This window comes from Plecotus auritus (assembly GCF_963455305.1).
Source record: "Plecotus auritus genome assembly, chromosome: X".
In the NCBI taxonomy this organism is placed as follows: Eukaryota; Metazoa; Chordata; class Mammalia; order Chiroptera; family Vespertilionidae; genus Plecotus; species Plecotus auritus.
Genome location: NC_137784.1, coordinates 141,020,837 through 141,046,100, shown reverse-complemented (window position 1 = coordinate 141,046,100; position 25,264 = coordinate 141,020,837). Strand labels below are relative to the sequence as shown.

Below are 25,264 nucleotides of genomic sequence, written 5' to 3'. Positions count from 1 at the left end.
CCCAGCCTGCACTCTCTCCAATCTGGGAGCCCTTGGGGGATCAGGCCTAAACCAGCAGTCAGACACCCCTCTCACAATCCGGGACTGCTGGCTCCCAAACGCTCGCCTGCCTGATCACCCCTTAACCACTCCCCTGCTGGTCCGATTGCCCCCAACTGCCCTCCTCTGCAGTTCTGGTTGCCCCCAACTGCCCTCCCCTGCTGGCCTGGTCACCCATAACTGCCCTCCCCTGCCAGCCCATTCCCCCCAACTGCCCTCCCCTGCTGGCCTGGTCGCCCCCAACTGCCCTCCCCTGCTGGCCTGGTCGCCCCCAACTGACTTCCCCTGCTGGCCTGGTTGCCCCCAACTGCCCTTCCCTGCTGGCTTGGTTCCTCCCAACTGCCCTCCCCTGCTGGCCCGGTCACCCCCTACTGTCCTCCCCTGCTGGCCTGATCACCCACAACTGCCCTCCCCTGTCAGCCATCTTGTGACCACATGGGGTCGGCCATCTTGTGCAAGGGCTTGATGGTCAATTTGCATATTACCTTTTTATTATATAAGACTAGAGGCCTGATGCACGAAATTTGTGCAAGGGGCTCAGCCCCTGCAGCTGTGGCAGCTTGCCTCGGCCCTCGCAGCCCTGGCTTTGTTCAGAAGGTCGTCGGAATGTCGTCCAGAAGGTCATTTGGCCATCCAGTCTAATTAGCATATTACGCTTTTATTATTATAGAGGATACTTTTTATTTATTTGAAGACTCAAAAATCCAAAGCTTTTTTTCATATAAACAAAAATATGCATAGGGTAATTTGATAAAGTTAATTCTTTCCCAGGTTCTCCATTCTCCACAACCTGTCTGTTGCCATCAGTAAATGTTCAAAGTAATTCTAGTTGGTTGTCTAATATGGTTTATTTACATAGTATAGTTCTGTTATTATGTTAGACCTTACATACCTGAAAATTATTTTAAGACGTATGTGACTGAATTTAGTGCATTTATTTTCTCACTTTCTTCTTACAGCATTTGCAGTTAGCTTTGGTTGACTGTAATCCCTGCACTTTGTCGAATGCTGAAAGTAAGTATTAATTGCCATAGTTTTCTACATATATTCAAAGCACTTCATGGCAAATAGTAGTGGTAGTAATAATAATGACGATAGTGATAAATCCTGTGCAAGTTTTTTTCTTCTAGAATTGTTGAAGCTAACTGTATTGGTTGCCATGGCTACTTGTACAAATGGAACATGTCAGACCAGTTATTGTGAACAGCCGGTGTCTAAAATAGATATACCAGTAAACTGAGGGGTTGAATGAAAATTACCTGTACCAATAAGCAAAATTGGTTATTTGTGTATTAATTATATTGTAGACTAGAGGCCCGGTGCACGAAATTCATGCATGGGGGGGGGGCTGTCCCTCAGCCCAGCCTGTACCCTCTCCAATCTGGGACCCCTCGAGGGATGTCCGACTGCCCGTTTAGGCCTACCGGGATCGGGCCTAAACGGGCAGTCGGACATCCCTCTCACAATCCAGGACTGCTGGCTCCCAACTGCTCGCCTGCCTGACTTCCTGATTGCCCCTACCCGCTTCTGCCTGCCAGCCTGATCACCCCCTAACCACTCCCTTGCCAGCCTGATAGATGCCTAACTGCTCCCCTGCCAGCCTGTTTACCCCTAACTGCCCTCCCTGCAGGCCTGGTCACCCCTAACTGCCCTCCCCTGCAGGCCTGGGTCCCCCCCAACTGGCCTTCCCTGCAGGCCTGGTCACCCCCAGCTTCCCTCCTCTGCCGGCCTGGTCACCGCTAACTGCCCTCCCCTGCAGGCTTGATAGCCCCCAACTGTCCCCCCTTATAGGCCTGGTCCCTCCCAACTGCCCTCCCCTGCTGGCCTGATCACCCACAACTGCTCTCCCTTGCAGGTCTGGTCCCTCCCCTGCTGGCCATCTTGTGGTGGCCATCTTGTGTCCACATGGGGGCAGGATCTTTGACCACATGGGGCAGCCATCTTTGTGTGTTGGAGTGATGGTCAATTTGCACATTACTCTTATTAGATAGGATAGAGGCCTGGTGCATGGGTGGGGGCCGGCTGGTTTGCCTTGAAGGGTGTCCTGGATCAGGGTGGGGGTTTCCTTGGAGCGTGGGGCGGCCTTGGCGAGGGGCCTGTGGTCGTTTTCAGGCTGGTCATCTCCCCTGGTGACCCAAGCAGAGGCCCTGGTATCTGGGATTTATTTATCTTCTACAATTGAAACTTTGTAGCCTTAAGTGGAGGCCAAGGCGGGCCAGGGCTGCAGAAGCTTGGCTTCCTCCATTGCCAGGGGCAACCCTAGCCTCCTGCTCTCTCCAGCTCCGTGGCTGCTGCCATTTTTGTTGGGATTTATTTATTTTCTGTAATTGAAACTTTGTAGCCTGGAGTGGAGGCCTGGGCCGACCAGGGTGTGTGGAAAGCTTGGCTTCCTCCATCGCCGGGGAAACCCAAGCCTCCTTCCTGCTCCCTCTGTGGCTGCAGCCATCTTGGTTGGGTTAATTTGCATACTTTCTCCTGATTGGCTGGTGGGCGTGGCTTTGTGAGTAGAACAGAGTGATGGTTAATTTGCATATCACTCTTTTTATTAGATAGGATGGTATGGGGGATTAATAACGGGGTTTGCTACTTTTTTTAAAAAAAAGTGAGTATACAAAGATTCACATGTGGTAGCTCAGTGATTCCCAAATTACTGGTAATTATGAAGCTATACTTGGACTTTTTAATATATTTTTACATATCATATAAAGTTGGAGATGACATTTTTCAATTAATTCAAAAAGAATTTATGTGTGAAGCATGTTCTTCAGTTATTTTCTGCTCCTATGTAGATTTCCTTCCAAAAGCAGATTGGGTTGATTACGTTGTGTTTATCAATAAGTATATATTGTCATGTTTATTTAGTGTACTGTAAAGTAGCCAATAAAAGTTTTAAGAATATTCATTTGGATTCAAGCTGGCTTTCTTTAAAACTTTACTTGAAAAATAAAAATTTTAATTAGAATATATAAAAAAATCAATCATTCTTAATGAAAATTTAAGATCAGTAAAAGGACTCTAGGTTTTGGAAAGTCAGTCCGTATTTTGCTATAAGTGACTGATTTTTAACTATATAGAAAATTGTTAAGTAAAAAATAGTATCAGTGTTAAAAATGCTTAAGAAGGATTAAGTCATACTCTAAACCAGACCAGTTATCTCATACTTCTCTAAGAGGCAATTTTTTGAGGAAACATTTCTAATTTCTTTAAATAAAACTTAGGATTTTGTACTGATCAGTGTATTTGCAGAATAAATTATGGGAAGGTAACAATCACAGCAATATTTTAGTTTCTAAGATGGAGTTAGATTAGAAAAAGAATTTAAACTCATAGGTATATTAATTTATAAGGTGTTAATTTATACTTTTTTCCATAAATATATACCCAGGTTATATAAATCATCTAATTTATGGAAATAAGAAAACAGCTGATTTTCATTTAATTTTTTATATATAGTGCCTTAAAGCCCAGTTTCATAACTACTTGTCAGTTTAAATAACTTTTGAGGCCTATCTCATAAATGTGAAACTAAATATTTTGCTAAATCCTCATTTTATTCTACTCTGTTGAGGTAAAATCTCACTTATAGATCATTGTTCCTGAGTGGAGGACACCTATGTAGAGTGAATATCACAGGACAGAAAACTTTCCTGTCAAATTTGCAGAGGACAGTTCGAACCATCATGAATACATCTTTGAGTTTACTGTGCCTCTGTCTGTTGGTTATTGAAAAGGGAAGTAGGTGGGAGGGGACCAACATCCTCTTTTGCTCAGGAGTTTCCCTGGATTCAGGACTTTGAGTGCTAAAAGGTTGGTCATTCTAATGGAAGGGCATGTGCTTTATTTAGAGCCATTATAGTTGAGTTGATTTAGGTAGATTATTTTAGACAGTCTTCATGATTACTTGATAACTGCAACAGTGGCTGATGTCTCAGAGCAATGTAGGCTACCTACCTTGAGCCAGACGTTATTATTGTTTCAACACCAGGCTCTTTGTCCTTGTAAAATTTATTTCTCTGCATTTTTTTATGTCTTTACCTATTGTATATGCCACATACCTTGAACTCCTCATGTTACCTTGTGATACTGCAAAGACCAGAAGATAATAGAAAGTAAAGTGAGCTTTTTAAGAAGTCTGTATGAGAGATTTGTATTTTATGGCACAATTCATTTATGCAATTAAAAATAAGTAGATACACTTGTTTCTAGAGCTATTTGAGAGGTAACTACAGTTAGTGTTTTGAAAAGCAGAATTGTAATGATGTGAGACTTTTCATTATATGATTGCCCCTTGGGATAAAATTGTTTCTTTGAGATTTAAAAAATTCTGTTAATTCTAAAAATAATGTATTCATTTCTGAAGAAAGTTTAATTTCAGAAACCTTTATGGCAATATTTGTTCAAAATTTCTACCGCTAATTGAGACTTGCCAAGTGGAGCTTTTTCTTAGGTCTGTGCTTATGCTCTACTTTGAAGAAGGCTTTTAAGAATTTAAATACCTGGTGGTTTTCACACTACAAAAGATGACACTGGATTTAGTAACTCATGGGATAGAGGGAAGCCCTTGACATAAGGCCTAGGGGTGAGCCTGGTGGAAGTTTGGGATGGTAGTATGTGTGCCAGCTGGCTCCTGATCTTTTCTTCCTTGTTACCTCTATTAGAGGAGTAAGAAGATTGGGGGAAGTGGGGATAGATTTTTCATCTCTTCCGCATTCCCTTAACCTGTTACCCAGTCTCCCTCCAATGATGCAGTCAGGTGAGATGTGGACTGGAACTCAAGGAGAGCTGTATTGGAAAAGGGGAGTGGGGGGAATAAGATATTTACATATGTGAACTTTTCTTTATTATTTTTGTATGCTTTTCACAAAACTGATTTTCATCTTTTATTTAGCCTCATCTCTGATTAGTTAACATGTGATATTTAATTATTATTTAATTATTATTTATGGAGTTGTGTAGTTCTTTACTTTTGACCCAAAAGTGGTATTATTTTTAAAGTTCATGATATGTTTTATTTGTTTTGATCTTCGTGGTTTTTTAGATCAGCTGTTTCCAAGTCGTAGGTGGTCGAGGGAATAGGTATCAGAAGCCCTTGCAGAAGTGAATAAAAAGGCAGCTTTCCAGGCCTTGCCCAGGCCCACTGAATTATAATCTTGGGAATCTCTATTTTTCACAAGCTTTCCAGGTGAATCTTACAGTTACAGGAATCAGTTAGTTCATGGTGCCCTCTCCAGTAAGAAATTGGTGATAGCTGTGGACCTTGTTTTTAAAGATCCACATACATATTCTGTATATAATTTTGAAAGGTTTCCAGACTCCTTGAAATCCAGCTATGAAATTCAGATAGACCATTGTCATTAAAGAATGAAAATGAGTATATAAGTAGCTAGAATCCAGTTTTGATTCCTGATTCATTATTGCTTGCGTTGGATTGTTCATACTCTAGTGATGCACTATCAAGAAGAGCTGAAAGTAAAAGCTTACATATTTTTATTTGATTTTCAAGACATACTTGTTAATCTTGCGACTATTATTCTTGCCTTGCAAGTGGTTTGACTTAAAAAAGATTTCTGAAGAACTGATAAGAGAAATGCAACAACTAATTTCATTCTCTCTGTTATTACCAGTGTGAGCCTGGGTCTATGACTTCTTTATAAATGTTGCTGATATGAAATACGGTATAAGGAAAATACTACAGGCTTTTTCTGTTTTAATACGTTTTTTACAAATAGTGACTATATTTTTCACCTACAGCTCAGTTTTTAAATACCATGTTTTGAAATGTATAGATTGTAAGAAGTTTTCTTTATTTGTTTAATGTGGCCATTTTGAACTTTCTAAGAAGTATACTCACTGAAACTAATACAAAATAATACTGAATATAAACTATAATTGAAAAATTAAAAAAAGTAATACTCACTTGCTATGTATTTCAATATTTTAATAATTACATTGACAAAATTTGATAACAATCAACAATGAATACATGTGGTTTATTATGTTTGTATGTATTTGTTTGTATATTTTATTTCATTAAAAATAAAAGTTATACTCCATTATTAAGTCTATGTAGTATAGACCGTGGTTACATTTTACATTTTATATTCTTACTTAATTTACCCCAAACACTTGTGTATTGATTTCTATTCTCCATTATCTTTGCAGTTCAATTTCACATTGCCCACTTGTATGAAACTCAGGTAAGTGTTTTAACTTATCTTACTTAAAACAAAAGTGACTACCCATATAATTTTAATGGAGCTCTGGGTATTACCACTTACATACATTTTAAACTTATTAAACGTGGTCAAGATTTTGTTTAGTGAAGCAGTTATTACACAGAATACTTGCTCTGTACAAACTAATTTCATTAATATGATTTGCCTCTAAACCTGAATATCTACAGGGTTAAATAGCTATATTTAAGAAGATTTCTCTTACTCTTGATATGAAATGCCTAGTTTTCTTATCAAAATGTTTATAGATGGTTGTTATAATCCATTGTTTTTAGTTTCAGTTTTTCTTAAGACTGAAATACCTCCTCTATGTGTCACCATTTGAAAGGCATACTAGAGTCTCCTTTTGATGTCATTATCACTACTTTTATGGTGCTATATTTAAAGTACTTTCTCAGTTTAATTTTAGAGCAGTGTTTTTATGTATGGCAGATTGTGCTTAGTTGTATAATAAAAGGTATAATACAGACATTTACTCTAGGCAGTGGTATGGGAAATCAGGCATAAATTGGTATGAGAAGTATTAGGTAATCATAGTTTACCCAAAACTATGGGTAAATTTTATAACATCTTTTCATGGAGAAAAATACTGGTATATTTGTACATAATTTGTAAGGTCTGTTTTGTTTCAGAGCTACCATGGGCTCTTTAAAAAATTAACATAATATTTCTGGATACCTCCATCTACACCAACACAGGCACCAACACACACACACACACACAAACACACACACACACACACACACACACACACACACACATATCCTCTACTGCTCTAGGGATGTTATCTTCCTCGAGAAGATGCATGAGAAAATTACACACATGTTGTGGATCGGCATCTTTACCTGCCAATGCTAATCCCAGCCTCCTGCCAGCTGCTGACTTCTGCTGAATCAGCAAAGACCCCAGGGTGAAAGCAGCTATAGAAACCAGCTTCTTCTCCAAAGTTCCCTCCCTGGGTTCTTAGCTCCTTCTGTTCTCATTACCTCAGGAGCTCTCTGCTGTCTGTAAAAGGATGAATTCTGATTTTTTCCCCCCAGCTTTTTTAGTTCTTAGTGAGATCACTGGTATGTCACTAGCTGAAGCAGAAGTTTTCTCACCTTTATTTTTTTTTAACTTTTTTTAAAAATATATTTTTTATTTCAGAGAGGAAGGGAGAGGGAGAGGGAGAGGGAGAGGGAGAGGGAGAGAGAGAGAGAGAGAGAGAGAGAGAGAGAGAGAGAGAGAGAGAGAGAGAGAGAGAGAGAGAGAAACATCAATGATGAGAGAGATCATGGATTGGCTGCCTCCTGCACACCCCCTACTGGGGATGTGCCTGAAACCGAGGTACATGCCCTTGACCGGAATCAAACCTGGGACCCTTCAGTCCGCAGGCTGATGCTCTATCCACTGAGCCAAACCGGTTAGGGCTTCAAGTATTTTTTTCTCACTAGTTTTTGAAGGTATTTTTTAGCATTTATTAAGGTAATTCCAAAAAGTATTCCTAAAATATAAATCTGATCATATTGCTTGAATTCATTTCCGTGGTACTCCACTGTCCTGAGATACAGACTATGTAGTCTTTAACATGGTTTCGGAAGTTCTCTGTGAAGTCATATTTGCTTGTCTCTGCATTTGCTGCCCAGCCTGCTAGTACTCTAAACTTAACACGTGTTTTGTCCTGGCCGGATGGCTCAATTGGTTGGAAGGTCGTCCCATACACCAAAATGGTTGTGGGTTTGATTCTCAGTCAGGGCACATACCTAGGTTGTGGGTTTGATTCCCCCATTGGGGTACATATGGGAGGAAACCGATTGATGTTTCTCTCTCACTCTCCCTTCCTCACTCTAAAAATGAATAAAAACATATCTTTGGGCGAGGATTAAAAATAAACAAATAAACTTAACTTTCTTCCTCTGGGAGATACCATACTGTTATTGTACATAATACAGCATGTTTTACTCGCTTTTCTCTCTGTATTCTTCACTACACTATAGACTCAGCAGTTCCTGTTATGTACTAGGTGTTCAGTAAATATTTATCAGTGGAAGGAATTTGGTCTTGTCCTTCATTAAATGTCTAATTAACTCTTTCAGACCAGATTAATGTGTAGGGGGAACTAATTTAGCTGTAATAGTTACTGTTAATCTCAATAGACAGTTCTTTCAAATCTTCCTCATGTTGACTTACTGTATTTATATATATAGTTCCTTATTTGTTTTGTAGCTTTTTACTTATCTCATTTGATGGTTAGAACAGCTCTAGATAGAAAGATCAGGCATTACCTCTGTTCTGTGGATGTTGAATTACAGTGTAAGTGATTTGCCTGAGGCTCACACAGCTTGTTTTCTATTTGATCATACTTTTTTGGAGAAAGATTTGTTTGCTCAAGCAGCTGTGTACTATTAGTGGTATGAAAAACGCCACTTCAATCCATTTTTTTTTTTGGTCAAGTATGTTTTAAAGGTAATACTTACAAGGTTTTCTTTATTGGCTTTTCATTTCCCCTTTTTTTTACCTTACGCTTTATGACCAGCAGTAATGGGTTTCAGTCATATCAGGACTTTGGGGAGAAAACTGTGGGTAAATGGTTTCATTTAGAAATTTGCCTATGGAACCTTAAATATTACAAACTGTAGCTATGGGAAATTTGTTGTCTTTAATATCATATGTATTATACATTATTTCATAGGGTTGGTGTTTTTTTTTTTTTGTTTTTTTTTTTATATGCTGGTAACTATCTTTTAAACTTAGGTTTTAACTGCTTTTACCCTTAGAATTTGTAAAACATTTTGTCATGTGCTCTGTTGTTCATATTAAGTTGCTTGGGAACTTGGTATTTCTAGGCAAACAAAGTTGAAATCATGTATGTTATTAAATAGGTTGAGATGATTTTTTTTTAAGTATTGAGATTTGGGAGATTCTTAAAAGGTCATATTTTAGTGCTACTTTATTGGATGTTTTACTTGTTTTAGGTACTCTGAAGCATGACCTATTACCCACAATTGTCTAGTGTTGAAGGAACATTTAGTAATGGAATGAGTACTTTTTCTTTCAGTTGCTTTAAAAATATGCATAAAATATCAGTATTGTGTAAATCTTAATATATGAGCTGGTTCTTTAAAGATATTTATTTTTCTTTAAATCATTTTTTCTGCCTTTAGAGGAAGTATCATTCTGCAAAGGAAGCTTATGAACAACTTTTGCAGACAGAAAACCTTTCTGCACAAGTAAAAGCAACTGTTTTGCAACAGTTAGGTATGTATTAGTATACATTTAGTATATTATAAGTACTTCTCTTTATGTTTTTTACATGTCAGGGATGGTAAATATGTGGCTCGTGTATTCTATTTCTTTCCCATCCTTTGCCCAGAGTTGATAGAATTAATCTGAACCCAGCATATTTCCCTCCCTCGCTCCCTCCCTCCCTTCCTGTTTTCCTTCCTTCCTTCCTCTGTTTCTCTCTCTCTCTCTCTCTCTTTCTTTCTAAAATATTTATTTATTGATATTCGGGGAGGGAGGGGGGGGGAGAGAGAAACATCAGTGATGAGAGAATCATTGATTGGCTGCCTCCTACAGGCCCCACACTGAGGATCGAGCCCACAGCCCAGGCATATGACCTGACTGGGAATTTTGAACCATGACCTCCTGGTTCATGGGTTGGTGCTCAAACCCCTGAGCCACACCGGCTGGGCTGAATCCAACATATTTTCACCCTTTGCCAAGCATAGTCCATTTCACAGTCCATCTCATTACAATTCATTAGTGCAGCTATTCCTTTTAAATTCTCAAACTTACTCTCTAGTACAGTGGTCGGCAAACTGTGGCTCACGAGCCGTGGTTTGCCGCTCTGTTGACTAATGAGTTTGCTGACCACTGCTCTAGTACTTAATCCATGGGTGAGGGGCATTGAATACTTCCTTTATGTCAGGTATGCTTAGCACTCAATGCAATCAAATGAGTCACTTAGTGTTTTGGTAAGCTTGCTTTCGTAGTTCTGTCAGTAATATTAACGAAAACCTTTTATCTAAAAATTGTGGAATATCTAACACTACATATAGTTTTTGTACACATGCAGTATATTCTAATGTCAAAGATGAAAGAATGTAGCCATTTGGATGTAATGTGTCACTGTTACCAAGAAGATGGTGAGGGAGTTCTCCAACATTTAATTTTGTTGCTTAGCTATTATGTTTTTTGTCTGTATTTGGTATTTGGGTTGTTTTATTTTTTAAGCTTTTGTTTGCTTAGTTTTGGTCTGGACAAATTTATATTCAAGATAGTAATATGAATGTTTTCATAATGTGACATGTAATTTTAAATTTGTTTAATTTTAGATTTCATCACTTATATTAGTACATATTGTATGATTATTATACAAAATAAATTCATTGCCTTCATATAAAAGTTTTGTTTTTCATTTAATCTCAAGTTAGAATTTTACTTGAGTTATTCATACTCTTAAAAATTGTAGAAGGATTTAAATATTTGTATTTAATGATTTATATGTAGTATTTGAGTAATGTGAATTTCTATCTTTAAACATAAACAAGTTATTGGTACAATAAAATGGGTTTTGTGTTCTTAAGTACAAAGTGATTCCAAAGTGATTCCTTTAGAATAACTTACTTATTCAGCTAAAATTTGAATTTGAACTGCTTTTTTATCCACACTATTTATAATTTTTTATTATTTTAGCTGTTGTAAAGAAGGTATCAATAGCAAAAATGCATAGACCTTTTTAATTTAAGAAATGCATTGAAACAATTTTGGTTTTAGTTATATCTGAATCTCCTATCCTCTTTGGCACTAGCTTATAAGTGAACTTTTCAAGGTTTTAAAAGGAAAAATATTTCCCTTAATTGAGTCTAATTTATGCCTAAACATTAATCCTTTCTACTTACTTGTTCCTGCTGGTTAAGCAGCTCCTTTTAGAGCCTATTATTCTAGGTCCTGTACTTAAATAGTTTCAGGAGAGATAAGGGAAGGAACAAATGAATAATCATGTGATTGGCTTATGTTTCCACAAAACACAGTGACTCAATCCTCTTAAAATATCTTGCAGCACAGCAACTATAATAAATGTCAGAAAATAAGTGTCCTTGTTTGTTAGGCATACTGTAGTCTACATACAAAGAACAGAGTTGGTATTATGCACTTGAATTGATCCACAACTGAAATAGAATTCCCCAACAAATTAAACCAAATTATTTTTGTGTGTCTTTCATGGTTTAGAGTACACGACTCCATGATGCAGTCTTTTATTTATTTATAAATAATAAAAACTGTATTTTTAAAAGTTACACAACATGTTTTTAATATATAAATATATGTATTTTTATTGTTGGCAATATTACAGGTGTCCCCCATTTTCTCCCCCTTTGCCCTCCACCCAGCCCCTGCCCCACCCCAGGCCTTTCCTACACTATTGTCTGTGTCCATGGGCTATGTATACATATATGTATGTGTTCTTTGGTTAATCTCCCCCCCGCCCCCCCGAGATCTGTTATTCTGTTCCATGCGTCCATGCCTCTGGACCTATTCTGTTCGTCAGTTTATTTTGTTCATTAGATTTCACATGTAAGTGAGATTATGCACTAGCCAAATTTGTTTATTAAATGTTTGTGGTACCCATTTGTAACATTCTTATTTGCACCACTTGAATATACTTTTCTTATAGTTTTGGGTTATTTTGTTTGTTTTGTTAATCCTCGCCTGAGGATATTTTTCCATTGATTTTTAGAGAGAGTGGAAGGGAGGAGAGAGACAGAGAGAGAAATATGGATGTGAAAGAGATTGGTTGCCTCCCACACAAGCCCCATGCAAGGCCAGGGATCCAGCCTGCAACCAAGGTACGTGCCCTTTGATCAGAACTGAGCCCGGGACCCTTCAGTCCACTGGCCAACGCTCTAGTTACTGAGCCAAACTGGCTAGGGCACCTTGGGTTATTTTGAATTGTCAAATAATTTATAGTTTTTACTTTATGTAAGTTGTGTATATATTTGGCCAACACCAATAATGTAGCGTGTGTGTGTGTGTGTTTGTGTCTTTTACTCTGGACTGTCATTGATTGTATAGCCTTATATTTATTTCTTGGAAATAAATGTTGGGTTAATACACTGTTTTGGAGATTCTTAAAATGAACATAAATTTTTATGTGTAATAGTTAAATTTAACATCTTTATATTTTTTGGTTTATAATTTGGAATTTTTTTCAAATACCAAATTAGGAGCTACAGTTTTTAAGTGTTAAGTCAGTGCTTAAAATTGTTTCAATTTCTCTGGCGTAAATGTTCTTCATAGCTTTGACTGTACCTTCCTGTAAGAAATAGGCTTTCATGTCGCCAGAATTGGTAGTTCAAAATTTTTGGAGTGTGTATACCAAACTAAAGGAATTAATTAACTGAAAGAGTATTTTTATTTGTTTTCTGTTTGGTATTCTTAACAATAGAAGAGCAGTTAAATCATTTAGGTAAATGTTTTAATTCATTTGCTATAGGTTGGATGCATCACACTATAGATCTCCTGGGAGATAAAGCTGCCAAGGAAAACTGTGCTATTCAGTATCTCCAAAAGTCCTTGGAAGCAGATCCTAATTCTGGCCAGTCCTGGTATTTCCTCGGAAGGTGAGACTTCTCAGACACTTAAGTTTTGTTTTTGTTTATTTCAGCTGAGAGATTTGAATTATGATCCAAACTGTTTGTTATATTTAAAAGGGAAAATACAGTGATCAGGTTGCAAATATAAACTAAGATTTCTGGAAGTTAAAATATAAAAGAAAGCTTCTGTATATGGTGGTTTTCTATATGTGTCATTTTAACAGAGCAGAGAATTTCTCATTCTGCCTGTTGACTACCAGTAGGCAATGGAACTTCGCTATTTATAATTTTGATTAATGATATATACCTTAGAATGGACATGTTTGATTAATAGATCTCATCACAGTTCTACTTGAAATCTTGCAGTGAGAAAGTAGATACATTATTGGATTTGTTGGAAAGGAGAAGCGTCATGTTATGAAAATAGTTTTCTGAGAGTGTAAACTTTTCTCTGTACTTTGAATATATGAATTGTGTGTAGTGATTCTCCAAAATATACCTTATGTATGTTTATCTGATAGATTATATTTTGGATCATCATTAGCTAGCATTTGGTTTTTAATTGGTTTTAGCTTTTATGGCATGGTGGGAAGATAGTGTACTAGGAGCTGAGAGACATGAATTCAAGTCTTGGCTAGGCTGCTATTTGTGGAATCATGGATGGTATAGTTAACCCCATGAGGCTTTAACTTTCCTATAACGTATTAAATCAGAGGATTATGTTAGGTCACTGGTTATCAGTAGGGACTATTTGGCCCCATAGGGGACATTTCATTATGTCTGGAGACATTTTGGTCATCACATCTATGGGAAATGCTACTGGCATCTAGTGAGACAGTCCTGTTCAATAAAAGATTAACTGGCCCCAAATGTCAATGCTGAGGTTGATAAGCCCAGAGTTAGATTATCTATTAGGTACCTTCCCACTCTGAAGGTTTCAGTGTTATGATTTCTTTTGAAATCATCGTATTTTGTTTTATTTTTTAATTGAATTTATTGGGGTGACATTGGTTAATAAAATCATACAGGTTAATGTGTTGCTTAGAATGTGTTTTATTGTGAGAAATTTTTATAAATAAATTATATTTTATTTTATGTTTTAGATGTGCAGCTTAGTGCTTAGATAATCATATACTTTACACAGTGGTCCTCCTAATATTTTGAGTACCCACCTCGTACTGTACATAGTTATTAAAATATTACCAACTGTATTCTCTATACTATACTTTACATCCTTGGGATTATTTTGTGACTACCAGTTTGTAGTTCTCAATCCCTTCACCTTTTTTACCCAAATAAATTATATTTTAGAAGCTATTAAAGCTCTGAAGGAAGATCTCAAATATAAGTAAGCATGTTTGGGATTTGTTGACCCTAATATTTCTGAGGCTTTATATTACTTAACTTCTGCATTCAAGTCAGCGTTGAAGATTGAATTTGTTCATCATTTGGCATGTGTATATCATAATGAAAGTGTAATGTGGTAATGCTGTTATACTAGTACCAGTCATTGACTATGTTACCTATAGAGTGTTAGAGCTGGGCGGGACCAGGAAGGTCACCTAGTTCACCCTGTAAACCATATCAGTTTACAGATGTAGAAATAGAAAGTGAGTTCAGACGAATAAAATTTTTTTTCCAAAGTCACAGTTACACAAGGTAACTAAGGAATCAGAGCTTAGACTAGGTCCTAGGTTCACCAAGTGCTTTTTTAATTACACAAACCTGTCTCAGGGGAACCTAGTTAAGTTTTAGAGAAAACTAAAACTGGCAATTGGACTGCAGCACCTGTTGGGGCACATTGGTTTTCTACTTTCACTTTGTGGGCATGGAATGTGAAAATATTGGATTTGGGGATTACTGCTTATTCCTCCCAATGGTTAGACAAATTTATCTATAAATCTGAGATTTGGCTTTGATTTAACAACAACAAACAGAGCATGTTTTTCTACTCTCTGTTAAACATTCCCTTTCTCAGTGGTATCTCTCCCTGTTTCGAATTAATGACCTCTTCTACTGTAATCCTCCACTTAATAAAACAGTTTGCAGATGCTGTATGATACTTCTTTGTCTCACTCATTGACATTTCTTATATTGCCCAGTCCACAATATTAGTGATTCCTTAGGCTTACTTTTACCTCTCCCTTAATAGGTGTTCTGTGTTCTTAAACCCTCTCTTCCACTCCACGGTATTAAACTCCAGGACCACATCTCCTATACTTAACATATTTTAATGTCCTCACCTCATGTCAAAATCAGCATACTTCAAATGTCATTCATCATATTCTTCCCCAAACCAGCTTCTCCTTGTATTTTTTGTCAATGATACTTACCTTTCCCCCCTCCGTTTAATCAGGCTTAAAAACGAAGTTATAGCCCGGCTGATGTGGCTCAGTGGTTGAGCATGGACATATGAACCAGGAGGTCACGGTTCGATCCCAGTCAGGGCACATACCCGAGTTGCAAGCTCGATCTCCAGTAGGGGGTGTGAGGAAGGCAGCCAATCAATGACTCCCTCTCATCATTGATGTTTCTCTCTCTCCCTCTCTCCCTTCCACTCTGAAATCAATAAAAATATGCTTAAAAAACAACAACAACAAAACAAAAACTGCCCTAACCAGTTTGGCACAGTGGATAGCGTGTCAGCCTATGGACTCAAGGGTCCCAGGTTCGATTCCGGTCAAGGGCATGTACCTTGGTTGCGGGCACATCCCCAGTAGGGGGTGTGCAGGAGGCAGCTGGTTGATGTTTCTCTGTCATTGATGTTTCTAACTCTCTATCCCTCTCCCTTCCTCTCTGTAAAAAAAATCAATAAAATATATATATTTTTAGAATGAAGTTATAACCTACTACCACCCTCTATGAATATCTAATCAATCTGGTACAAAGTCTTTGTACTATTTAAATTAAATTTTTAAGTACCGTCTCTCATCTTCTCTGCCTGAATCAGTGGTTCTCACATTTTTGGATTATATTAATCAGTAAACTTTCAGAGAATGTGAGGATTAAAATGTGATAGAGGGAGACTGAAATTGGAGTGATGAACACACAATACAATAAGCCAGTGATGTATTATAGAATTGTACACCTGAAACCTATATAATTTTATTAATGTACTAAAGGAAATTAATTAGAAGGAATATTTTAATATCACTCTTCAAGTCTTGCTAATGAAAAGAAAATAGGATTCTACCGAGTCTCCTATCTGTCTACTCCAGGATTTCTGTGAGGATCAAATGAGATGAGGCATGGGAAAATGCTTCACAGACATTTGGTTAAACTGTAAAATGTTTGCACCTGGTTATAAAGCAAGTCGGGTTCCTGGGCTGAAGAAACTCCAAGGAGGCTAGTCGCTAGGGAGAGGAAGCTGGGCGTTGCTATGTGATGTCATTACCGGGCGCCCACAGCCACTGTTTCCAGGCTGGGCTGGGCTGTGGGCTGCACTTTGTGCCATGGGGTCTTGGCTGCGATTTTGGTGGGGCCTGTGTCCCACTTGGGGAAAGCCAAGTGTTGGTTTGTTGGCATCAGGTCCATGGTGCTGTTTCTTTTTAAAGGGCCACTGTGCATCTTGGCAGCTCCTGCATTGAGCATCTGCCCCCTGGTGGTCAGTGCATGTAATAGCTACCAGTTGGACGGACACTTAGCCTTTTATATATATACTAGAGGCCCGGTGCACGAAATTCGTGCATGAGGGGGAGGGGTGTCCCTCAGCCCAGCCTACACCCTCTCCAATCTGGGACCCCTTGAGGGATGTCTGACTGCCCACCGGGATTGGGCCTAAACAGGCAGTCGGACATCCCTCTCACAATCCAGGACTGCTGGATCCCAACCGCTCGCCTGCCTGATTGCCCCTAATTGCTTCTGCCTGCCAGCCTGATCACCCCCTAACCACTCCCCTGCCAGCCTGATAGACGCCTAACTGCTCCCCTGCTGGATTGCCCATAACTGCCCTCCCCTGCTGGCTTGGTCACTCCTAAATGCCCTCCCCTGCAGGCCTGGTCACCCCCAACTGCCCTCCCCTGCAGGCCTGGTTGCCCCCAACTGCCCTCCCCTGCAGGCCTGGTTGCCCCTAACTGCCCTCTCCTGCCAGCCTGGTCACCCCTAACTGTCCTCCCCTGCAGGCCTTCTGCCTCCCAACTGCCCTCCCCTGCTGGCCATCTTGTGGTGGCCCTCTTGTGTCCACACAGGGGTGGCCATCTTGTGTGTTGGAGTGATGGTCAATTTGCATATTACCTCTTTATTATGTAGGAAATGCCACCCAAAAAAATTTCAATTAAAAAACATGATATTTGGGCAAGTAAACATATTTTAAAATATTTTGCTATTCAGCCAATAGTATTTCAAAGTGGGTCAATTATAGTTCAAATATGAATCAATTTAATGGAAAACATTTATATACATGTATGTGTTTTTTTTGTTTTCTTTTGTTTTTTCATTTTGTTTGCTTGGCTAAATTGCCATATACTGGCTGGTAATTGGAAATCACTGATCTAAACAATAATGCATGTACACATGTTCAGATCCCTTACTCTGACCTTTTCTTTTCTTGCTTTTCCAAATCCTTTAGTGTATACTGTGGTACTTCTACCCTAAATTTCTCAAACTGGTTATTAACTGTGCTAGCTATTTAATATGGCATCGTGGCATTTGTAACGTGTCTTTAATTCTCAACTAAATTATAAGCTCCTTGAAGACAATGACTGGGTTTATTTTTGTTTTTTTCCTTAGTGCCAAGCACTAAGAAGATAACTTCTTTATTTATAATTTCAGCTGCTGTTCTGTGTATCCATCAGGTACATCTGCATTAAAAAATGACAGGTCTTGCCCTAGCTGGTGTGGCTCAGTGGATAGAGTGTTGGCCCGTGGACTGAAGGGTCCTAGGTTTGATTCCAGTCGAGGGCACATGCCCGGGTTGTGGGCTCAATCCCCAGTATGGGGCGTGCAGGAGGCAGCCAATCACTAATTCTCTCTCATCATTGATGTTTCTATCTTTCTCTCCCTCTCCTTACTCTCTGAAATCAATTAAAAAAAAAAAGACAGGTCTTTGAAACTCTAATCATACTTTGCTACTCTTACTGTTTTTGATAATTAGCTTGATATTAACTGTCTTATGTTTGTATTTTTTATGAACTAAAGAATTATTGTCCTCATTATTATTTAGGAAAGTAGGGTTGAAATCTGATTCAGCAGTTCTTACCAACATAGAATGTTTTTCTGGTTTTTATCTCTATGGTCTTACTATATAGAAAACTGGGGATCAAGTTATATAAGTAGAGTGGGGTGTGTGTGTGTGTGTTCAACTCTCAGTATTGTAAATATTGAAGTGATAAGGCCTTTAATTTTTTCAATACTGTTCATTATTGCAGCATGGTTTAGCATCTATGATAGCCTATAATATAGTTTATTGAAGGGTTAATTATAATATGCATTATAATTATTGTATACATAATGACAAATATTTTAGCTTATTAGGTTTTTCATTTGCTTTGACATATAGTCTATCTTTTCAGCAAATTAATCTGTAATAATGGAAATTTTTTTATTCCCCCCCACCCCTTTCCTCTCAGGTGCTATTCAAGTATTGGGAAAGTTCAGGATGCCTTTATATCTTACAGGCAGTCTATTGATAAATCAGAAGCAAGTGCAGATACATGGTGTTCAATAGGGTAAGACATTGCATAAACATAATGGCGTTGTAATTGATACATAAAGAGAGTTGCATCACATATAATATACTTCGCAGTTTATATCATGTTAATGAAGCTAAGCAGTTCTTTGTTGACTTGTTTTTTCTTAATTCTCTTTCCAGTGTGCTATATCAGCAGCAAAATCAGCCTATGGATGCTTTACAGGCCTATATTTGTGCTGTACAATTGGACCATGGCCATGCTGCAGCCTGGATGGACCTAGGCACACTCTATGAATCCTGCAACCAGCCTCAGGATGCCATTAAATGCTACTTAAATGCAACCAGAAGCAAAAGTTGTAGTAATACCTCTGCACTTGCAGCACGAATTAAGTATTTACAGGTAAAATTTTTAGTAGCAGTTTTTTTTAAAGGCACGTTTCCCCATGACACTAAGGCAGGAGGAGGGTGGCTGGAAAGTTTGTCTAGTTGTGTTGATGTCTATAATTTGTTTCCATATTTTGTAAACATACCATAGCTTATAATATTATTTTACTTTTCATTTTAAATATGATATGCAGTATTTTAAAGATGCTCTTTTGCACATTTACTCTTGATGCATATTAATTTACATAATTTTTTCTATGTGCTGTCTACATTTTTAAGTTGTCATAGCATTTTAGAGAAAAGAACACGAACACTGTCTTTCACTCTTGCTTGGAGTTTCATGAGAAGACAGCTATGAGAACTCTAAAAACAGAGCTCAGCTTTGTTTTAATTTTCACAAAGGTTTATATTTCGGTTACCCTCTTTATACTTAGTATCTTTCTGAAACCCCAAATTAAGAATCTATTTTCTTTTTTAAAAAAGTTAGTTATAGCATTTAGGAAAAGTTAGTGGACTTGCTCTTACTCAAGTAGGCTTGTGTTAAATTTGCTTTTTACATAATTTTTCCTAGGCTCAGTTGTGTAACCTTCCACAAGGTAGTCTACAGAATAAAACTAAATTACTTCCTAGTATTGAGGAGGCGTGGAGCCTACCAATCCCCGCAGAGCTTACCTCCAGGCAGGGTGCCATGAACACAGCACAGCAGGTGAGAAGTTGGGTTATGTTCTGCAGGTGCCCAGCTTTAAGGGTTCTTTTTAATCTATAGTGGTCAAGTATATTTTACTAAGCGCAGGAGGCTTTTATTAATGAAAAGCCTTTTAATTATGAAGGGACTCTAGATCAAAGTAAAACTCCCTCTGATATGGGAAGCAATTTTGGGTGCCAATTTAGAACCTTTGCGCATTTTCATTACTTTGAAGGAGATTTCTTAAAATAATACTGCAGTTTAATTTTTCATGCAAGTTTTTCAAAGGAAGGTACACATTCCTCCATTGATGATTCATTTGATTTTGATTTTCAATAATTGCAATCAGCGATGTCCACATAGCTTTGAAAAGTATGCAGCTTGTAAAGTTTTATAATTTGAAGGAATGAATTAAGAGTATATAGAACCCTATTTTTGTCTTCCTTCTGTGATTCTTAGGCATGTAAACCTCATCATCCAAATACTGAACCTGTATTAGGCCTCAGTCAAACACCAATTTCACAGCAATCCTTGCCACTACACACGATTCCTTCTAGCCAAGTAGATGACCTGTCCAGTCCTGCCAAGAGGAAAAGAACATCTAGTCCAACAAAGGTATATATTTTAGAGAAATAGAAAATCCTGTCAAAAAAGAAATTCCCAACTGCCCTGAACTTGTGCAGTTTGAACATCTCCTGTCCTTTATTTTAAATTTGTGGACATCAAAGAGTGAAAGGTTTGAGTTTTTCCATTCCAAATTCTTAGTGTCATATTAAGTACAGAATGTAGGGATAACTTTGCATTCATCAAGTCATTTTATTCATCTCCCTGCCGTTAAGATTGCAACACACTTTTCATTATCACTTTCTACTGACATTGAAATAAACTTAATGGTGGATCTAGTGGACAGTGTGATATTTAGGTTAGCCATTTGGGACATAGTTTAGGGGTGGGCCTTTTTGGGTGGCTTATTAAAAATTCAGTATTTTTTTAAATTTGTGATTTTCCAAATTTATTATGCATGTAAAGTTATGTTTAAAAGTTAATGTCATAACATCTTTTATATGTAAATATTCCAATCATAGTCATTTGGCCTCCATTAGTCATTATTTTTACATCTAGATTTCACCAAATATTTTTAAGTTTCTTTTTATCAATTTTCCCCAGAATACTTCTGATAATTGGAGTAGTGGCCATGCAGTGTCACATCCTCCAGTACAGCAACCAAGTCATTCATGGTGTTTGCCACCACAGAAATTACAGGTATGTAAGGCAAGTTTTTGACATACCGCTTTTCTATTAAAAAAGAGTAAAGGTCGTAAGCTTTAAGATTTTAAAGTATTCTTAAAGTCGAATAGCAGTAAACTCAATTAATATGCACATAAATAAGATGAACTCATTTACCAGACTAATAGAGATAATTCATTCTTGTTTACATTTACTTTTAAACAGATAATATATTAAAATGGTTCAAACTGTATCAATATGAATATACGGTATATAGAGTAAAAATTCTCTTTCCAACTCCTGGCCCTAATCATTCAGTTCCCCTCCTAGCAGACAGCCAGAATGAATAGTTATCTTTCCAGAGATATGTCGTGTATACACAAGAAAATATGCATACCCCTTCTCAGATATTATCTTTTCCCTTTTTTGTACAAATGGTAGAATGCTATATATACTGTTAATAATCTCTTTTACAGACATTTTCTTGTCAATATATATAGAGCGCTTCCTTTTTTTTTATGGTTACGGCATATTTCTTTATGTAGATGTCACACCTTTAAGTAGATCACTAGTTTTAGACAATTTGTCGTCCAACTCTTCCTATTCCAAACCGTGCTGCTTTGAGTGTACTTGTCATAATGCATTTTTAAGCTTAAAGAGCTTTCTGTGTGAATACTGAAAAATACTGTGTTAGAAAGTAAAATTTTGTGCTCATTTATCTCCAGGATCACATTGTAGTAAACCCTCTTCAGATGAATGTTTGTATTTTTAAACTACTTTTTTAAATTGAGGTAAATTTAGTAGATAACATTATATGTCTCAGCTGAATAATGGTGTAATTTGACATCTGTATGCACTACAAAGTGATCACTTCCAAACGTCTAGTTATCATCTTTTCACCATGGTGGATCCTCTTCCCCATTTTGACTCCCCACCCTCTTCCCCTCTGGTAACTACTAGTATTCTCTGCATCTATGAGTTGCATTTGTTTTGTTTGAATGTTTCTTTCTTAACTTTCTCAAACTTCTTAAAAGACTTCATCTTGGGGTTGATTGCTATTGGTTAGAAATTAGTGTCTTTGACTAGAAAGCAATTCTGAGTTTATCTGTTCATTTCAGGGAAAGGTTACTTAAAATAGTGAACTTGAGCTTCTTAGATATATCTTTGACTATATTCTTTTTTCTTCTTTTCTTCTTCTTCTAGCACTTGGAACAGCTCCGTGCAAATAGAAATAATTTAAATCCAGCTCAGAAACTGATGCTGGAACAGCTGGAAAGTCAGTTTGTCTTAATGCAGCAGCACCAAGTGTGTATAGCATTTTTCCCCCTAAAAATTGGTAGCATTTTGAGTATTTTTATTGACCAGAACATCATTTTAGAGCATGTTCATGCTGACTCCTACTTTCTCCCAGTATTTATGGAATTTAGTAATACTAGTAATACATAGATATTTTTAGGAAAAAGGAGCTATAAATTTAATTTTGAACATAGGACTTAGTATTTTACTTATTTACATGCTATTTTGTATGTATTCTGAAGGTTTATTTATATTATTTGATATTTAACAGGCTGTGTGTTCTAAACTGAGGTGGAGTTCTTTAGTGCATGTTTAATTTTAAGGATCTGGCATATTACTGTAGTAGAAAGAAATTTTGAGATTCTCTATTTTGTGATTGGGGAAAAGACACAAATTCCAGAGCCATTTTCCATAGTATTCAGCTGCTTTCTTTTGTCATTACTAAAGGGACATTTATTAAAAACAAAACTGATTTCTGCTTTTCTGAGGAAGCTAATCTAAATATGAACAAACACAATTTTTTTGTTTTTAAGGTGTATGTATTTCCATGTAGAGAAATTAAATGTTAGGGTAAAATCAAGAGATCACTTGGTTATACACCTTCATATTCTGATTCTTTCCCCTGGGGCTACACAAGCAGAATTTATTTTTTGTTTTTTTGACAGGTGAGACAAACAGGAGTTGCACAGGTACGATCTACTGGAATTCCTAATGGGCCAGCAGCTGACTCATCACTGCCTACAAACTCAGTCTCTGGCCAGCAGCCACCGCTTGCTCTGACCAGAGTGCCTAGCGTCTCTCAGCCTGGAGTCCGCCCTGCCTGCCCTGGGCAGCCTTTGGCCAATGGACCGTTTTCTGCAGGCCATGCTCCCTGTAGCACATCAAGAATGCTGGGAAGTACAGATACTCTTTTGATAGGCAATAATCACATAACAGGAAGTGGAAGTAATGGAAACGTGCCTTACCCGCAGCGAAACGCACTCACTCTACCTCATAACCGCACAAACCTGACCAGCAGCGCAGAGGAGCCGTGGAAAAACCAACTATCTAACTCCACTCAGGTAATGGGACTAGCTACCTTATTGGTGTCTCACATATTATTTGTCTTTATTTGGTTTTATGCATTTAGGCAGTAGAAGAAATAAAAGTTTGAGGAACTGGTTTTGTAAGCATTTCTTAGTACTACAATGCTATTACTACATTGCGACTTGGTATGTATGTGCATGACTGTATTTTCTTTTGCATTATAAAATTTACACACACACACACACACACACACACAATCTTAGAATGTTTCAAAGGAAAAAGAAAATAGATCATACAGTTCCCCAAAACCCCCTGTTAATTTTCAGTAGCATTGTAAGCATTTATAATGTTACTTAGTTCATTTCTGCATGTATTTGTCTACTTAAGATCTGGTGCTATCCTAGGTAGTAGGTATTAATTCTGCTAGGAGAAAAAGACCATTAATTATTATAAGTTACTTTGAAGTATGACTTAGATGGAAAAGTGCTATCAGAGTACCTAGGAGTCTTCAGAAATTAGGGGAATTGGGAGGGGAGAGGGCTGGTAAAGTGTGCCTAGAGAGAGATTATAAGTGTAGATTAAGGGGGGGTGGTTTGAGATATGAGGCTGAAGGAGGTAGAGAAAGTTGCCTAATTTGTCTTGGAGGCAAAATGGAGCCAGTAAAGTCTTTAAAACACAGTAATGGATTTCATGGGCATTATTTTTATCAAACATATGTGCCATATTTTACTTAGTAGTTCACTGTTAGACATTTAATTTCTGTGTTTTTAATTTTAATTATTTATGCATATAGTTTTTCCTATATTTTGGATTGTTTTCATGGAACAAGTGCTTCAAAATGTGTCAAAGAGTAAGCATTAAAAAAAATGTTGCCAATACATATTGACAAATTACTTGTACTTTTGTCTGCAATAAGATATATTTAACTTATTGCTGGTTAGCCTTATATTATTGGTAAAACTGAGATAAGTTCTTTCTCTAAGACTTCTAAAGTGGATTTTGGTGGGACCATCTCTTCTAGAGTGATTAGTAATTTTATTCATTATCAAAGAAATGTTGAACACCTACTATGTCCATGTCCTATTCGAGAATCTTCCATTGTCGATCATAAGGCTTTTGTACATGACTGAATACTAAGTAGCAGAGAGCCCCAGCCTTTTCTTCACAGGCCCCTCAAGGCCAGTGTCCTTAGAAGTTTTATAATTTAAGTAAAAACTCCTGTTGAACTAATTCTAGGGCAGAAGTTTCCCAAATGAGGTTGCTGCATGATCAGTACAGTTGGGGATCCTGTATCTCTGGTATTAAAATAATTAAAGAGGCTTTGTCAATAATGTCTTATATAAATCTTTTCAAATATTTTTCTCAAGTTTTAATGAAAACTAGACCATTGATATACCTGTATAGTATATCCACCTTTTAGCTTTGATGGTAGGAAGAAATAGATATGTATTGATTTACATTATAGTTTTGGAGAATTTATTCAAAGGTACCACATGATATATAAAAGTAAAACTGTATAAATTGTAGGTGATTGTTCAGTAAGTACTCTAAAGAATTTATAGCTTAAAATACCTTGATTTGCAGAGATACGATATAACACAATGGTTACTTTTTTACTTGTTTGCATATTATAACCAGTATTACTTGTTAAATGATTAGCTTCTCAGTAAATATTTGATGAAAACGAAAATTTTGACTCATCCACCCAGACTCTTTCTTGGATAATATTTTAAATATTGATATGCTTATAATACTGCAGTGTTTTTACTTTGAAAAGTTTTCATATAACTTAAATATTTCATCTTTTCACTACTACTGTGATTGAACTTTTAGTTGCTTATTTAATCATTTAAAACCAGATTGTACTTCTGTGCATGTTAGTGATGTGTATAAAGTTTTCAAGTATCTGGAATAGAAACATACCATTAATTTAAGATTTTTAGCTTTAGAAACTGGTTTTAGGAACATGCTTGCTGGTTTTAACTAGGTGATTTAATGCAGCTTTTAGTATGTAAATATCTTCTCATCAGCTAAATTTTTATTCCTTTATAGTTTATTACTGACAAATTACGTTTCACCTAAAGTTAAAAAGCTTCTAACCTTGTTGCTGAAGAAATTCTCAACTCAAAATGCAGCAGTCCTAAAACATTCGCTGGGGGTAGAGGAG

The 25,264-nt window shown here is 37.2% G+C and overlaps 1 protein-coding gene across 8 annotated transcripts in view; it reads left to right on the top strand.

Moving 5' to 3' along the window:
• The window catches only part of KDM6A (lysine demethylase 6A), a 159,950-nt gene that overhangs the window by 92,312 nt on the left and 42,374 nt on the right, over nt 1–25,264 (top strand). Inside the window, exons 7-17 of one of the 8 annotated variants that reach the window (XM_080651985.1) lie at nt 999–1,053; nt 6,202–6,236; nt 9,416–9,509; nt 12,751–12,877; nt 18,418–18,516; nt 18,660–18,879; nt 19,435–19,569; nt 20,008–20,163; nt 20,716–20,811; nt 21,979–22,080; nt 22,737–23,132. In XM_080651985.1, coding sequence (XP_080508111.1) covers nt 999–1,053; nt 6,202–6,236; nt 9,416–9,509; nt 12,751–12,877; nt 18,418–18,516; nt 18,660–18,879; nt 19,435–19,569; nt 20,008–20,163; nt 20,716–20,811; nt 21,979–22,080; nt 22,737–23,132 — 1,515 coding nt within the window. The remainder of the gene's footprint in view (nt 1–998; nt 1,054–6,201; nt 6,237–9,415; nt 9,510–12,750; nt 12,878–18,417; nt 18,517–18,659; nt 18,880–19,434; nt 19,570–20,007; nt 20,164–20,715; nt 20,812–21,978; nt 22,081–22,736; nt 23,133–25,264) is intronic. The other 7 variants (XM_080651987.1, XM_080651988.1, XM_080651986.1 and 4 more) reach the window with 7 other exon arrangements.